This window comes from Oryctolagus cuniculus, chromosome 3, assembly GCF_051225735.1.
Source record: "Oryctolagus cuniculus isolate XC-2025 breed Fujian yellow rabbit chromosome 3, ASM5122573v1, whole genome shotgun sequence".
NCBI lineage: Eukaryota > Metazoa > Chordata > Mammalia > Lagomorpha > Leporidae > Oryctolagus > Oryctolagus cuniculus.
In genome coordinates, this window is record NC_142869.1 from 52966264 (window position 1) to 52983311 (window position 17048).

The 17048-nt window shown below is 33.7% G+C and overlaps 1 protein-coding gene across 2 annotated transcripts in view; it reads left to right on the forward strand.

The window, feature by feature from the left end:
- Positions 1-17048, forward strand: part of CALCRL (calcitonin receptor like receptor) — a 96586-nt gene that overhangs the window by 59618 nt on the left and 19920 nt on the right. For both annotated transcript variants that reach the window (XM_051849375.3, XM_051849374.3), the window contains 3 exons: positions 2752-2862; positions 2955-3067; positions 4698-4789. In XM_051849375.3, the coding sequence (XP_051705335.3) occupies positions 2752-2862; positions 2955-3067; positions 4698-4789 (316 nt within the window). The remainder of the gene's footprint in view (positions 1-2751; positions 2863-2954; positions 3068-4697; positions 4790-17048) is intronic.

A 17048-nucleotide genomic window follows, 5' to 3' on the forward strand; every position in this document is an offset into this window, starting at 1 on the left:
GATTGTTCTCTCCTTTTTAATTCTATCAATTATTATTAGCAGACACTGATCTTATTTATGTGATCCCTTTGATACTTAATCCTAACTTATGATAATCATAATCAACACATTGTACAATAGATCTCTTGAATTTATTCCTCCTGTATAAATGAAATTTTGTATCCTTTGACCAAAATCTTTCCAAGTCCCCCATTTTGTTCCTATTGCCTGGTCCATGGTAACTACCATTCTACTCTATACTTCTATGAGATCAACTGTTTTAGTATTAATATACAAGAGAGATTATAGGGTTCTGTGTCTAATTTGTTTCAGTTAATATAATATCCTCCATTTTGTCAGAAATGAAAGGATTTCATTCTTTTTTATGGTTGAATAATGGGTAATGAGCATCCTAACTAGTATTTTAACCACTAGGCGAAATGCCTCTTTTTCTAAAACTCTTTTGCACCAAGATTACTTATTTTTAAATTCCATTTTTTCCACAAACTATCTGAATTACCTTCAAATATTTAATTGACAAAATGAACTTAATTGTGAAAAAGGGGATGAAAAGCATGTTCTTTTCCACATTGGACAACTTTTTAACTCTTAATCTAATGAAATAAGGAAATATAATCTCTTGGGGACATATTTATATGTTATCTGACAAAATATTTTTATATTATCCAGGTAAAAATGTTTTAAAATATGCCAGAAAATGACAATTTATTCCATTTTGGTCAATAGGGGTTGAATTAGTAATTAAACTATTTATACATATATATATATTTGTTAATTGACCCAGCTTCTCACTTTATCATTAACATCTTGATATTTTTAGAACTACTGAAGTAACCCTGTCCAGATCATCTAAATATATGTAAAAGTAGCTTTTAAATATAATTGTTGAACAACAGGGATACTTTTATAAGAGTTTATATAATTCTGTAGTGAGGTAAGTATGGGATAATGAAATTAATTCAAGTGGTCTTGAAAATCTTGCAGTAAAGAATTGTCTTTATTCTAAATTCATATTTCCAAAATCCATCTGACTACAAAAACTGTATTAATGGAATAACCATTCAAACCTCACTGAAATGACCTAAATCACAATTTGAAAACCGCTAGGCCTTTCACTCCATCATGCTGCTTGTGTTGTAGTTAGATAACCCTTTGGGGGCTATATAAAATGGATATGTTTGAGAAGATTTCTGAAACTATACCAAGAAGACTTTCTCTGAAAACTGTACTTAAACTAGTAACATATGGATGCAAAGAATTTAAATAACTGGAAATCACAAGAGAGAAAACAGATTATGTGAGGTATTTCTCTAGTTTTTATAACATTAGAATTATTTAGACTTTCAGACTATCAGAACTTTTCTAAATTCATGAGAACTAGATAATTTCAAGATTGCTGTGCAAGTCTGTTAAGAAAAATAAACATTTCATGCTGCTTTCATGGTTCTATCTATACTTGACAAGTTAGAAAATTACTTTCTATGATTATAGCCTGCAATAACACTGGAACATTGACCAGTTAATTTTTCTATGCCTTTAAAATTTTTACATGCTGTAATCTAACAGGTTCTTTCTCTTCTCATTGGAAAAAAATGTGAGATTTTGAAAAGAAAGGGAAGGAAGACTAGAATTTGGTGGAAGAGCCTAAATAAATATCTTCTAGGGTTAAATGATAGGAAATACAGTGTGTTTGTTGAGAAACACACTTTGTCCTAAAAATCAGGTTTTTAAAATAAACATTTCCGAATCCCATATATTTTGAATTTCAAGTGTGAAGGCACTATTTAATCACTATCTTATGGTTAAGGACTAGTAAATACCACTAGACTTACTGAGCTAATAACCACATTAGAAAATTTGAATTAGATCTAGATTTTTTTTTTTACAAAGATTTTATTTATTCATTTGAGAGGTAGAGTCACAGTGAGGGGGAGAGACAGAGAGAAAAGTCTTCTGTCTGCTGGTTCTCTCCCTGAGCCAGGAGCTTCCTCCAGGTCTCCCAGGTGGGTGCAGAGGCCCAAGGACTTGGGCCATCTTCTACTGCTTTCCCAGGCCATAGCAGAGAGCTGGACCGGAAGAGAAGCAGCCGGGACTAGAACCGGCGCCCATGCAGGATGCTGGCACCGCAGGCAGAGGATTAATCCACTGTGCCATGGCGCTGGCCCCAGATCTAGATTTTTTTATACATTTAGCTATTCTTTTTTAATTTTTAAAATTTTTTTATTTTTGACAGGCAGAGTTAGACAGCGAGAGTGAGACAGAGAGAAAGGTCTTCCTTCCATTGGTTCACCACCCAAATGGCTGCTATGGCCGGCGCACTGCACCTATCTGAAGCCAGGAGCCAGGTGCTTCCTCCTGGTTTCCCATGCGGATGCAAGGCCTAAGCACTAGGGCCATCCTCCACTGCACTCCCAGGCCACAGCAGAGAGCTGGACTGGAAGAGGAGCAACCGGGACAGAATCCGGCGCTCCAATCGGGACTAGAACCCGGGGTGCCAGCCGCAGGTGGAGGATTATCCTAGTGAGCCGCTGTGCCGGCCCATTTAGCTATTCTTAAATTTGATTCAGAAATTAGTTATTCTAATAATTACTTGCTACAAAACCAATGTAATTACAATGGATTTTATATGACATCTTCATTTTCAGTAGACAGGCTTTATTTCATGTCAGTGTGGAACCACCCTTAAGACATCCCACCTGCCAGCCTGACCAGAGAGAATTTCCTTATCCCTACTGTTCACTCCATTTGCAGGTGTCTACTGCAACCGCACCTGGGATGGGTGGCTGTGCTGGAATGATGTTGCTGCAGGAACAGAGTCAATGCAGCACTGCCCTGATTACTTTCAGGACTTTGACCCTTCAGGTAAAAGCAGAAATTTCTGCACTAATCCAATTGACATCTGTTTAATACATCCTAGGCTAATTAAGTGATTGATTTCCTCTTTAATCTTAAAGAGAAAGTTACAAAGATCTGTGACCAAGATGGAAACTGGTTTAGACATCCAGCAAGCAACAGAACATGGACCAATTATACCCGGTGTAATGTGAACACACATGAGAAAGTGAAGGTACTTTTATGATCATGAATTTAGATGTAATATACATGATTTAAGCAGTTTCTCAATACGCTATTGCAGAAAACTCTGTGTGCCATTTCATTATAAAATCTTTTCATAATATAATTTGAAAAGAGCCATGAAGAAAAACTACATGTGGAAAAAATTCTTGATTCTGTCATTACACTGATGAAGCAATCCTGTTAGGTAACAGCCTATTTACAAATCAAAGTCTTGGTATTGGTGTTTCAGATTTTCCAAGGAAAACATACCTTAAAAGTGTAAGAAAGGGGAAACTTGTTATTTGTGGTGGAATTTCTACAATAACCTCAGCAATTGTGCTTAAGTAAACAGGATAATCTCAGCAGGGTTTGAACAGCCCCATCTTGACTGCAGCAAAAGACTACTGTTAGATTACTTTCACTCAAGTTTCCACTTTAAAGTTATTTTGGATATTTATTTAATTTGAGACTCAGATACACGCAAACACACAGAGAAAGAAAGAGAGCAAGAGTGAGAGAAAGCACTCCAATTTACCAAATTCCCAAATATCTGTTTCAGCCAGGACTGATCTTGGCTGGGCCACAGCCAGGAGCTGGGAACTCCATTCAGGTCTCACAACATGGGTGGCAGGAGCTCAAATATTTAACCCATCACCACAGCCTCCCAGGGTGTCCACTGGCAGGAAGTTGTAGTCAGGAGCCAAAGCCAGATACCAAACTTCGGCTCTCCAGTGTGGGATAAGGACATCTTAAACAGCCATTCAACCACTAGGCCAATGCCCATTCCACGTTCTCACTTTTAATATCATACACTAAAGTTTATAACAATAAGAAAGCTTTGATTATAAACATGTCTGCATGTATTTGCACATGTGTGTATATGGAGTTGGTGTGTGACGATGATATCCAACTTCTTGCTTCTGCTCCAAATCAGGTGTGTGACATCAGGGAAAGCTTTTCACTTCTCTCTGCATCAGTTCCCGCAGGTATAAAATGTTAATAACGATAGATTTACGGTTTTCATAAGGTTTCACTTCATACAAGGAAAGTACTTAGGAGATTGGCATATAGTAAGCACTTGATAACTGTCAGCTCTTATTATATTTATAAATCATAAATTCCCTGATTATTCAGAGAAAGATTTGAAAGAAAATTTTTAAAAAACCACCAGATTGTTAGGCTACAGTGAAACAGAATACAGACAAAAGTGAAATAGAAAAGTCAAAATGAGGAGAAAGAATACAATTGTGTACATGAATGAATCTCATAAATTATCATATTGGGATTTGAGCCTCAAATTTGTCAAAGGAAACACAGAGATGCCTTAGAGAAAGAAAGCTTTAATTTGCTGTTAAGTCTGACTAAAACAAATCATGAGGAGCATTCGATTTAAGGTGCACAAAACAAAATATTTTGGTTTCTTATATTGTACAAACAAAAAATCAGAAAAAGTATGACTTCATAGATTTTATATGTGGCTTTTCATTTATGAAATAAAAGAGCATTTAATTTATAGATTTTTCTAAGTCATCTGATAGATTTGCATATTTGGTAAAGGAATTTGAGCTTCTATACATGAAAGATGGTAGATATTGATAGTATTAATGTGAGCCTAATTTTTTTATTCGTACAAATTATAGACTGCACTGAATTTGTTTTACCTGACTATAATTGGACATGGATTATCTATTGCATCGCTGCTTATCTCACTTGGCATATTCTTCTATTTCAAGTAAGTAAAAGATATTTCAAAAGTTACCAGGTGTCTTTGGTGAATGCATTGTCACAGGCATATTTAACTCAAATGTTGACAAAATACATAAGATATTGACCATTAATAGTACTTAAAATAATTGGAATATCTAAAAAGTTGAAATAGTTGACTTCGCTTTGTAAAATACGTAGAGAAAAATTGATGAAATATCACCAATTTCACAAATTAACAGAATATAAGAATTAAGTCATATTAAGAAGGGGATCAAGCTAATACATAAATCTAACTGTATTTTCTTTGGTAATTAACAAATACTATAGATCACCTTAACTGTTTAAATTGTTAATCACTTTTAATTATATGTACATGTGCATTATAGGTACTGCAATTTTGTATGAGTATCAGCAATGGTATCTAATATATTATTTAAAATGTAATAAGAACATATTAGGGCTAGGTTATTTTTCTTGGCTTTGAGGGCATTCATTAAAAAGGTTAAATTATATTTTCAGTTTTACTTGTAATTGACTCCTTTTGTGGGGGTGAGAGATGTCAACACCAATTTCTCGAATCAAACAATCAAGAAACTTTTGAATTTACAGCAGAGTAAATTTCAGAACACATATGCATTATTTTATGCCTTAACATGGTTTTTATAATTTTGATCACTACCAGAAATTATAGAATGCAGTCGGACAAGAATAAATATCTATATTTCATTGTATTTTCATCATTGTCATTATTGTCTTCTCTCTACTCTCTTCTCCTTCCCCTCCTTTCCATCTCCCACCTTATCTCCCCCCCTCCTCCTTTTGGAACATTAGCAACTACACCACTATCTAGAGTTGCAACTCAGTGTAATAATCTAAGTCCAGGGATTATTAGATAGTAAGATTTTTGGTACATATTAACTTGAGCCCCAGCTTTTAGCCCACACTCAAAGGATTAAAATTACTTCAATGGACTCAAAATTGTGTGATCTACAGATTACATTGGAATTGCTACCTTTGGAAATTTAAACCTTTTTAAACATCCTTACCAACAGTTATTTTGTAGAGTCTGCAAGAATACCTTTCAATGGGACTTTGGTTTTACAAAATTATCTAGGCATCATTTTAAACTGACAGCAAAGACCAAAAAACTAACCTATGTGAATAAATCTAATTCAACATTTCTGTACAAGTTTAAATGTGAAACTTTCTTTAATAAACTGTGTAAAATTGTATCAATATTAATTGTAAAGAGTTTTGTTCTAAAATTGGAAAAAAATGCAAACAAATTCATCATTCTATATTTTACAAGTTGCAAAAGTTTCTTGCTCAAAATAAACTGCCAGTTTCCGGTCACTGTCTTTATTATTAATAATATCATATCAGTTGCTTCTGGGCAGCCTATTGTACTTTCATGTCTTTACTCTTAAATACATTGTTAGCTAAGATAAGGTTTTCGCTTTAGATGAAGGCTATCTTTAGCATAGGAAAAATCATTATAATTGTGTAATAGATTAAAATATCAGTTACAAAGAATAGAAAATGAACTATTTTCCATAGTTACATATTATTTATGCTAATTGACAACCTGAAACAATATTGTTGGTGCTTACACACTTATTGGGAAAATATGGCAATAAAACTAGATTAACATTTAATTTAGTGAATATAGAAGATAAAAAATGAAATTAAAAATTTAAATTATCATTTAGCATAATAGAATAACCTAATAATTTGAGATATAATTCATGTTTTTCTTTATCCCTGATAACAAATCTTTGCAATTTAACAGTAGAAGGTATCCAAATGTAAAAATATGACTTTTCACTTTTGGAACTGATGCATCACAATATGTAACAAACTGCCCTAATATCTATGCAGTACTGTAGAACTCAGATTTGTAATTCATGACAATTACCTATCATACACACAAATAAATACACAGAATTAACTTTGATGTAACTAATATTAAGTACGTTTTCAGCATGAAGAATTTTAAGTCTATGAATGGATATAAAGTCAATCAGCCACTACACTAGTGGCATAACATGTAAATCATAAGGGTTTGAAAACTGTCTAGCAGTTTTCTTGGGCAAAGTACCTACAAGTTTAAAAGGTTTTTTTTTAAAGCTAGAGAAAAAGAATGCAACCATTAATTAAAAGAAAGTGACAAGCTACAGTTTTAAGACTGTCATTTAAATTTGCAGTATTTTTGAAAGAGTAGAAAAAATCTAAGTATATTACTAATTTTTAAGGAAAGTATACTGTTATAATTTTTTCCTCCTATCCAGAAATTTCTTGCATGTTTCCAGTTTTATTTAATATTTATTTATTTTGAGTTTTATTTGTAGTATGTAAGCTATTTAAACAATTTTTACAACTTAATGTTTTATAGTTAGTGCATTATATGTCACTAAATTGTTTTTAAAAACAGCCATTTAAATTGGAAATAATATTCCATTTCATGGGTTCACACAGTTTTACTGAGTCAGTCCTCTATTTTGGAACATCAACATTGCTTCCATGTTCTTCTATTAATAAAAAACACTGCAATGGACATTTTCAGCTATAACTTTTCCCATATTTTGCAATATTTTCTTAGGCTACAGTCCCAGAGTCTTGGGATATCTTGGTCAACAGCTATATATCTTTTTATGGCTCTTGAAACACGTCATCTCAAAAGTGTCTTAAGATCAACATGTTCAAAACAAATTCATTATATCTACCTCCTTCTAACCTGAAGTTGGTTTTCTTCCAAAGTGACCCATCTTCATGAATGACACCATCAGAACTCCAGTGGCAATAGCCAGAAATTTAGGAAAAAAATCTGATACCTTTCTCTTCCATTTCTTACTTACTATTTCCCCTTATATCCTGCAAATCTAATTTCTTAAAATTCCTCGACTCAGGTCCAGATATGAACCAAGTGTAGAAATTATCCACTTCAACATACTTTGTAGTCTATCATTTAATTTTCCTTGCTTTTTAAGTAATTAACTTTTCCAAGGTTCCTCCCAATCTGTGTTCTATTTGGCTTAATCATTTTATTTGACTTTCATCATCTTTAAAAATTAGAGTTATACAGAAAGAATTAAAGCTACAAATTATATTTCTTTGCTATTCATTGTCAGCACTTAGGTAAAACGTGAGAAACCTTTTTCAAATAAAATAGAACATTTAAATATTTTTATATGTATAAATATAATTATAGGAGAGGGTATAAACCAACATTGAGCATAATACCAGCATTATCAGTGAGATGCCATGTTGGGCATTGTCTGGCTCAAGAAATATATCTATTCTTGGCTTTGCTATCAGTCTTCATGGTTAGCCCAGTAAAAAGTCTGAATGTGGATATTTAGCCCTGGTAGGAATATTATGCCAGAAGGATCTTTAAAAATGGAATTAAAGAATAAAATTCTAGTTTTAGATGGACCACATTTATAAGTATTTTTAAAATAATTTTCATGTAGCACAATAAGTAAGCTTAAAATGCATATTTTACAAATCAAATTGTTATAATTATGCTAGAAAAACATCATTAAGTAAATCAGTCAAGAGTAATGAGACTATTTATTTATAAGGCAGAGCAGCAGACAAGGGGAGGAAAGAGAGAGAGAGAAATATTCCAGCCACTGTTTCACTCCCCAAATGATGTCAACAGTCAAGTCTGGGCCAATCTGAAGCCACAAACCAGGAACTCCATCTTGGTTTCCCACATGAGCGGCTGGGTCCCAAGTTATTGGATCATCCTCCACTGCCATCCCAGGAACTTTAGCAGGAACTTAGTTCAGAAGTAGAGCAACTGGGACTCTGACATGATGTGTTAGCATCACGAGTGATGGCTTAATTCATTATGGCACAACACTGGTCCTGAGACTTCTTTTATAACCAGATAATACAATGTAGTTTATTCTATATATTATTCTATATATTATCCTGTATATAACCAGAGAATACCATGTAGCTTATTCTATATATGTCCTATATATTATCTTGAATATTAAAGAATTTGTAGTTTTGAATTTAGACACTCCAAAACATACCCTTGAAAACTATTGAAACAAGAAAAGCCTCTATGAGTAATGGAAAGGATGTCTCTCAGCTTTGTTAGAGCAGGAGACAGCTCCTGTTTTGTTTCCTTAAACATCCCTGGGTGCTCAGCATAGAACCCTGTGCACAGTATGCACTGAATACATTTTTGAGGAATAAAGACGATATGGCTTTGAAGCTCCTTCTAGGACTGACTTGCTCATCTCGTATATGTGACCTACAATACTTCCCTTGATTTTGGCTGGCCTTTGTTGTATCCTATAACAAAGAAAGGCATTATTGTACTTAGACACCTTACAATTCTAATCCGTAGAAGCATCTGCGTAAAACAAGATGGGAGGCTCTGCAGCTAGATCAAAGGAAGACCAGGGTCACATCAGAAAAGGCAGAAACTGAATGGTTCATGAAGCATGCTCAAGTACATTCAGGGCCAATAGAAATAATTAGCCTTATTCCAAGTAACCTGGAAATAATTCCTAGAGGAGCTGACGTTTCAGATAAAATCATTGCGTATAAAAGAAAATCTACCAACATATCCTTTCTGCTTTGTAAACTAGTTCCTGTCTCTGTAGTTACCCTCACTTAGTCTTTGATAGAGGAAACTCTCCTTGCTCCCCACCAGCCCCGCCTTTGTTAAATCAGTCACTGATCCGTGCTAATGAAAAACAAGAACTATACAAAATGTTGATTTAGGGTACTGTTTGCTATTTCTTATTTATAAAGAGAAAATTCTACTACTCATCCACTTTAAATTAGAAACAGAGAACATGAAACATTATTCAATAGATGTACTTGTTTTATTTTAGAGCCAACTTAAAAAAGGAGAGCAGAAGATAAAAGGTGGGGGGAGTCAGGGACAGACAGACAGACACATAACAACTTAGGGATTTGCCAAGCCCTGAGAGGCAATGATTTACTTACAATGATCCTTGGAAAAACAAAGCAGAACCCTTTAGATAAAAAATAAACTGTTCTGGAATTAGTTATAAATTATATTTTAATTACTGTTTAAAATTTGAGAGCATAGCAAGCCTCTCTTACTTTCATCCCAAAGGGCTCCATCCTGTTGTGTCTAAGCGTGAATAATAATACCTGACTTGCTGGAAGAAAAAAGCAGTTCTGTTCTTTCTTTTTGAAAGATTATCTTTGCTGACATTCCAGACATTGATTCCAGACAATTTTAAAGTCAAGTTGAATATTTGCAATTATATAGACAGTGTTGTTTTCTCTAGACAGTTGCCATAGTTTGCAAGTAAAATTCAGAAAAAAAAAAAAAAAAAACTTTTCAGCTGGCAGGCCAAAGCACACTCAAATTATCTCATTAAATTAATCATTTACTACTTGTATTTCTGATTTTCAAGACAATTACTTAAGGGCTCACCATTTTTCTAGACCACATATGAATAAATTTATCAATATTGTGAACTTCTATGTCATTTCTAATTTCTTCCTATTTCTCTTGAATTTGAGCAAGTGTGATTTTTAAATTTAGCTATAATTTTTCTCCTGAAATTGTGCAATATTTGATTTTTAAATCAATTTTAAACAGCAGTAATTAGTTAAAGAAACCCTACACTGAACCTCGGACAGCAGAGAATCTCATTCTACAGATCACTTTGATGTAACTTTCTGGGCCATCAGCACTATCACTTAACTAATTTATTTAAAGCTTGGCAAATTTGCACAGGTAGAAGTCTGATGAGGTCTGAATTCAAAAATAACCATCTAGTTTTATCTCAGTAGCATACTTCTCAGTGCCTATCTAGCATCATCCTTGCTTTCTTAACTTTGAGGCACATCGATTTATTGTAAATTTGTTATCCACTGCTGTCCTAAGATCTGTTCTATTCAATTACATGCATCCCAGGCTTCCTCCAGCTTAACATCAGATATTATTTATTGAACTATAGTTTTTCTTACAATGTTTTATTAAATCATACTCAACCTATTTCCAAATTAATCAATTTTAATCAATGCACTGATAAAACCATCTCCCACATACATGAATGTAGTGAGAGCTGAAAACATTACCACTCAGTAATGTGAATCTTGGTTGGAAAACTTTGAATACATGTGCGCTGTAATTATATAATACAGTAATTGCATTTCCACATTAGAGCATCAGGTCTAAGGACAGAGTAGTGCAAGAAGAAATAAATTTGCTTTAACAAAAGCCAGTTCCATTGTAAGGTAATTGGTATTACTGGCATATGGAGAATTCTAGGTACAAAAATGAAAAGCAAATAACTGCATTTGAGAAATTAGATTTATTTATAACAACAAATGCATTATTTATTCATAAATGCCTTTTACAGATAATGTATTTCCATTTCTGCTGAGACTTTTGATAAATATGCACTTCTTTACAAATCTGTTTCTTTAATATTGTTTGAGAAAATTAAAACATGCTGTGCTATTTAAGCATACCTAATTTTTTTGTAGAAATAGAATGGTAATCATTATGACAAAACTTATTTCTTGCTTAGTATATTAGTTATTTGAATAGATTAAAGCTTCATAACTTCAAAGAGAATATAAGTAAAAAACATTTTTCTTTCAAAAGTCATGTTTTACAATATTATTTTCCATTCTTGCAGACACACATTATTTTCTTAGCCAATACTTAATATAGATATGAATATGTATGAGGGGAAATTCAAAGTAAACTCTAAAAATTGTAGCATCTTTTTTAGAATTTAGGAAAAACAAAAACCAGGAATAAGTGAATACTATGTGCTAGTAATTGTCAGAGACATTAATCAGTGAAAAAGTGAGGTCTTCAATTGAAAGATGAGGATAAGATAATAAAAATAATAGACAATTTCTCATTAATAGGCAGAAAAAAGATACAGTATGGAAGGGGATAAGCTTCAGAATCAGGAAGTCATTCAGTAAATTTTTCATCTATGAAGTGGAAAAAATGTGGACTTTTGCTTTGTCACATTGCATGTTATTCTTTTATCTCAAAAACATTAAGCTTAGAGCTTTGACTCAGGATACCTTTCCTGCTTGGAACTCTTTTCTTCTCTTTTACTGCTTCAGTTCCATGTAGAGTATCCTCCTCTCTCTGACCACAACCTCTTTCTATCCCTTAATCTTGGTTTAATATCTCAAATAACTCATTTCACTATCTGGAATTATATAAATTAATTTATGCAACTATGTACCTCCCACCGTAATGTGAGCAACTTGAAATTAGTCTCACAACTGTTCCTTCAGTTTTTTGAAACAGTGCCCAGTATATATTGCTCCGCATAAACAAAAAGCAAGTAACCAAATGAATAATAAAGTAGAACAAAGCCAAATTGCTTCCTTAGAAATTTCAGTGTCCAAATTCAAAAGATCATCTAGTACAAGTATGACCTTGCCCAATTTATCTCAATTGTACTGAAGGAGTTGCTTTAAGGAGTTGTTAAAAAAGGTAATGAATTTAACGTGCTTATCTTTGTGCCTGGGGTACTCAAAGGACTGAATGAGGGGTAGCTTCCATTATTCTAAATTTTACTTGAAAAACATTTTTTTGGGGAGGGCAATAATCACAAGATTCAAAAAGACAGACTGGATTGTTTCCTGCCTATTAGGAGACCAATAAGAGTACGTGTACCAGGGTAATTCATAAATGGGAGAAAACTAGTTGGCCATACAAAAAGAATATGGCTGTTCCTTATGCAGCCGTGATTCATATGTTAAATTTAATTAGCAGCTCTGAAAGGCAATGATAGGCAAGAAATGTCCCAATGGAGGAAGACTATTTCTACCGCAGAGGGACTTTTCACTGAGCATTACACTCTTTGTAAACTGACCAAATGAATCACCAATAACCATCAAAAGAGAGCTATTGATGCAAGTTAGACCTACTCCTTGTCATACAAAAGCAGCTAATTCTTTTTTTAAAAACTTTCATTTAATGAATATAAATTTCCAAAGTATAGCTTATGGATTACAATGGCTTCCCCCCCATAACTTCCCTCTCACCCGCAACCCTCCCCTTTCCTGCTCCCTCTCCCCTTCCATTCACATCAAGATTTATTTTCAGTTCTCTTTATATACAGAAGATCAGTTTAGCATATATTAAGTAACATAAGCAGCTAATTCTATCAACTCCGGGTTTTGTCTAATAGATAAAAGACAGTCATATTGCATTTTCTTGTTAGTACACTTGTTGTTTTCTGCCTATTGGTTTTGGCAGTGTCCAGATTGACACAAACGCTCCTCTCAGATTTATATTAATGTTTACTGGAAAAAAAAATCTGAGTATTTGGGAATTAAATTAGATAAACTAGAATAAAAAAGCACTACTTTGCAGACTGGTTTATATTTGTATTGCTTGTATTTCTTCCTCCTGTTATTTGATTTGCACACGATTAGCATTGAGAAGAGTGGTTTGGAAATTCCTAGCTCATGTAAACATCAAATGGAAAAGGAAAGGCAAGTTTTTTGCTTGTACTAGTACAGAATTGTGAAGATGAAACAGCATGGTATGTCTCCATGATAGTGAACATAGTAATTTGGAGACAACCATAGGAAGGATGAAAATTTTGGGGAAAGTAATTTAAGTTGCTTGATCAGTTGTTATTGATTTTGGGGAAATTTCTTCCTAATATTAAATTCCTATTTTGCAATAAAAAGATGACAGTTTGTTTACCATTTCATTGACATATTTAAAACATTTGTTTTAATATATTTGCAATTTTATATTACTGAGATAAAAATCAATGCTACTTTATTACTTGTGACAGGAAACTAGGAATAACTGATTGAAATTCACCAGGTGATAATAGGTTAAAAATAACAGCAAACTAACAATGACTGTACATTATAGGTTAAATATTACATTACAGTAAACACATGATATGATTTATTTCATTTAACCTTCAAGCCAATCCTATGAAGTATTATTACTGTACCCATATTACAGATGAGAAAACCAAGGATTAGCAATGTTAAATAACTTACTCAAACTCATAGTGTAAGTAGGTGGCAGATTCACTCTCAGTACATGGCTCTAAACTATATGTACTGACTTGAACAGAAAACATATGAACATAATTCATATGAAGTATAATGATTTCATTGACACACTTGCCTCAACTTCCTCTATAACCCTGCCTGCCAACATTGCATATGGAAATGGCATTCTAAAATTATTACATGTTGAGTTTTGAAGTGGAGACAGTCCAGACCCACAAACCACATCTTCTATTCTGTGGTTATACTAGATTGGAAAGGGATATCATAAAATTTAAAGAAAGCCAAGAGAATTTTTTGTAAAGCATTCTCTAAGCCTCTATAAATAATTGATTCTATTATTTTGAATGAAATATGGACATTTAAGAATTTGCAGTAGATAAAATTATTCATAGGTTAACATTTGAAAAAGACATCTCATAATTTTAGGGCCTCATTTAAAAAAATCCTTTGTTTACCAATCACGTGTTTCTGGTTTTCAATTACAAGTTTATTTTGTTTGTACCAATACATTTACATGTGTTAATGAATATATTTAGAAGAAAACAATATGCATCACAGAAAAATCTGAGCCATTTTTACCACCAATGATGGAAACCATATGTGAGATATCATCTCTCTGCATTTGTTTAAGTTGCACAGTGCCTGCAGGCAGAAATGGAAGAAACTATAGTAACAGGTTAATGTTTAGGCAGTAGGACATATTTATACATCAGAAAGTAAAAATGCTTTGGCAATGGTCCAGTTTATTAATTTGGACAGCAAAATTGGATATCATGGTTTCTAAAGCAGAAGTCTTTGGTTTGAATTATACAAAGTGGATTATCTAGGGTAACATACTATGTGGATAATGTTAAAAAATATTCAAAATCAGATTTTATGTCTCTGTAATGACATGACTTTATGCACCTTCTAATTTCATTCTGTTATACTTTTAATTTTGCCCATAAAGACATTGTTTAGATATAAAAAAGGGGAACTCAGTAAATCTCTTTATCTTCTATTGAAAGAGTGGCTGTACTCACAATAGTCATGTCTTTACAAGAGAATATATGCCAGCAGTTCATCCCTGAGTCCTTGTCTTTTAAGAGAGATTGAAGGGGAAAAAGAGTCCTGAGAAAAAAGGAGGTTCTGAGAGGAAAGGAAATACAGAACACCATAGAGGAAGACAAGACATTCAAGTGTTAATAAAGCAACCTAAAATCATTTTTCAGTTGACTACAATTAGCATTTTAATTAATTCTAACCTTATCACACGTATTGTATTTTCATCACTTATCCTTTTAGCTCATGATGATTTTGTATTCAAGCATTGCTTTTTTTTTTTAAAGTTTTCTTTAGTGCTTGTTTTTGTTTTTTTGTTTTTGTTTTTTGTTTTTCTTTTTCTTTTAATTTATTTGACAGGTAGAGTTATAAATAGTGAGAGAGAGACAGAGAGAAAGGTCTTCCTTCCACTGGTTCATTCCCCAAATGGCTGATACGGCCGGCGTGCAGCGCCGATCCGAAGCCAGGAGCCAGGTACTTCTCCTGGTCTCCCTTGCAGGTGCAGGGACCCAAGCACTTGGGCCATCCTCCACTGCACTCCCAGGCCACAGCAGAGAGCTGGACTGGAAGAGGAGCAACCGGGACTAGAACCTGCACCCATATGGGATGCTGGTGCCACAGGAGGAGGATTAACCAAGTGAGCCATGGCACCGGCCCCAGTGCTTGTTTTCTTTCTTTTCCAAGTTACTCCTTACAAATATTTCAGGTTTGCTGTCTAAGCAGATCTTCCCAATCTTTTGGCCATAATTTGAAAACTCCAAAATTATATATATCATGCAATGTTCCTAGATATAAGAGTGTTCAACAGAAAATGGAAAAATGGCTCAGTTAAGGAAAACATTTTACTTTTTTCCCATGATGGTAACCGAGTTACTTAAATTTTGTTACAAAGAAGTTGCATGTTTACATGGGTAAGCGGTTCCTTTCTAAACAATACTTGGCACTCCATAGAAACAGGATAAGCTTAAGGCAGTGATTTTAAAATAAGACCATGTAGCCATTGTGTATGTTCATATCTTATATCATACAAGAGTGATAAGTTACAGAAATAAATGATATATAATATATAAATAATATATATTTATTGTATATTTATTATATATAGAAAATATAAATTTAATATAAATGTTTTGGAAAGAGTATTCTGTACTAGGCCTCTTCTGCTATACATCAGTTCAATCCATAGTCACCAAACAGAAAGCATTGCTTTGGTATTTTATTGAAAATTGAGCTGTGTTTCCCTTGGTGTTGAATTTCCTTAAACAATAACAAGAATCATGCTCCTCGCTTATTCAAAACTTCCAAAGTTCCTTCATTTCTGTAGAAAATCATCAACACCCTGTTCTCAAGCTTTATCCCAGCCAGCCTCTTAACCACTGTATGCATTATAAAGTCAAGTATGTGATGCTCTAATATGAAACAAGCTGTTCTCAGTTGTTTTGATTTTGAGGGACTCCAGCTGGATTTCACACACATGCTGGTATTTGACTGTCTTCTCATACTCAGTGATCTTTCAAAGAGCCATCTTGTCCATGATGTCTTTCAAAGAAGTCTCCACTAACAGCACCCACTTTTTTTAGTGGAATGCACATTTTGACAATCTGTAAATATTATCTAGGTTGAATACATTTCTAAGTTCTTTCAAATATTAGAGCTGTATATAAAATCACACATAGATGGCTGGAAGAAGTTTCAGAAGCAACATAGCTTAATTTTTGCATTTTGAAATATAGAAAACCTTGGTATCCTTTCCTAAGTCTAATATCCTGAACACATAGATATTTAGGATAATGGAATGTAGTCATAAAATTAGATGAAATTCTCCTTAGAAGTTTCTTTTAAAAAATATTTTACTTATTTGAAAGGCAAAGTGACACAGAGCGGGGTGGGGGAGAGAGAGAGAATCTTCCATCTGCTGGTTCGTTCCCCTAGAGGCTTCAATGGCTGGCATTAGAGGAGGCTGAAGTCAGGAGCTGCCATGTGAATGTCAGCAGCACTAGCAGTTGTTCTGTCCTCCGCTGCTTTTCCAGGTGTATTAGCAAGGCATCGGGTTGGAAATAGAGCAGCTGGGACTCAACTGATGCTCTGATAGGCGATGCTGACACAGCCATCAGCAATTTAACCCGCTGTGCCCCAATGCAGCTGCCTCCTTGAAGTTCGCAATGTAGAAGTCTTTGGTTTAAATTATATAGGGTGTATCATCTAGTATGATACTAATAACT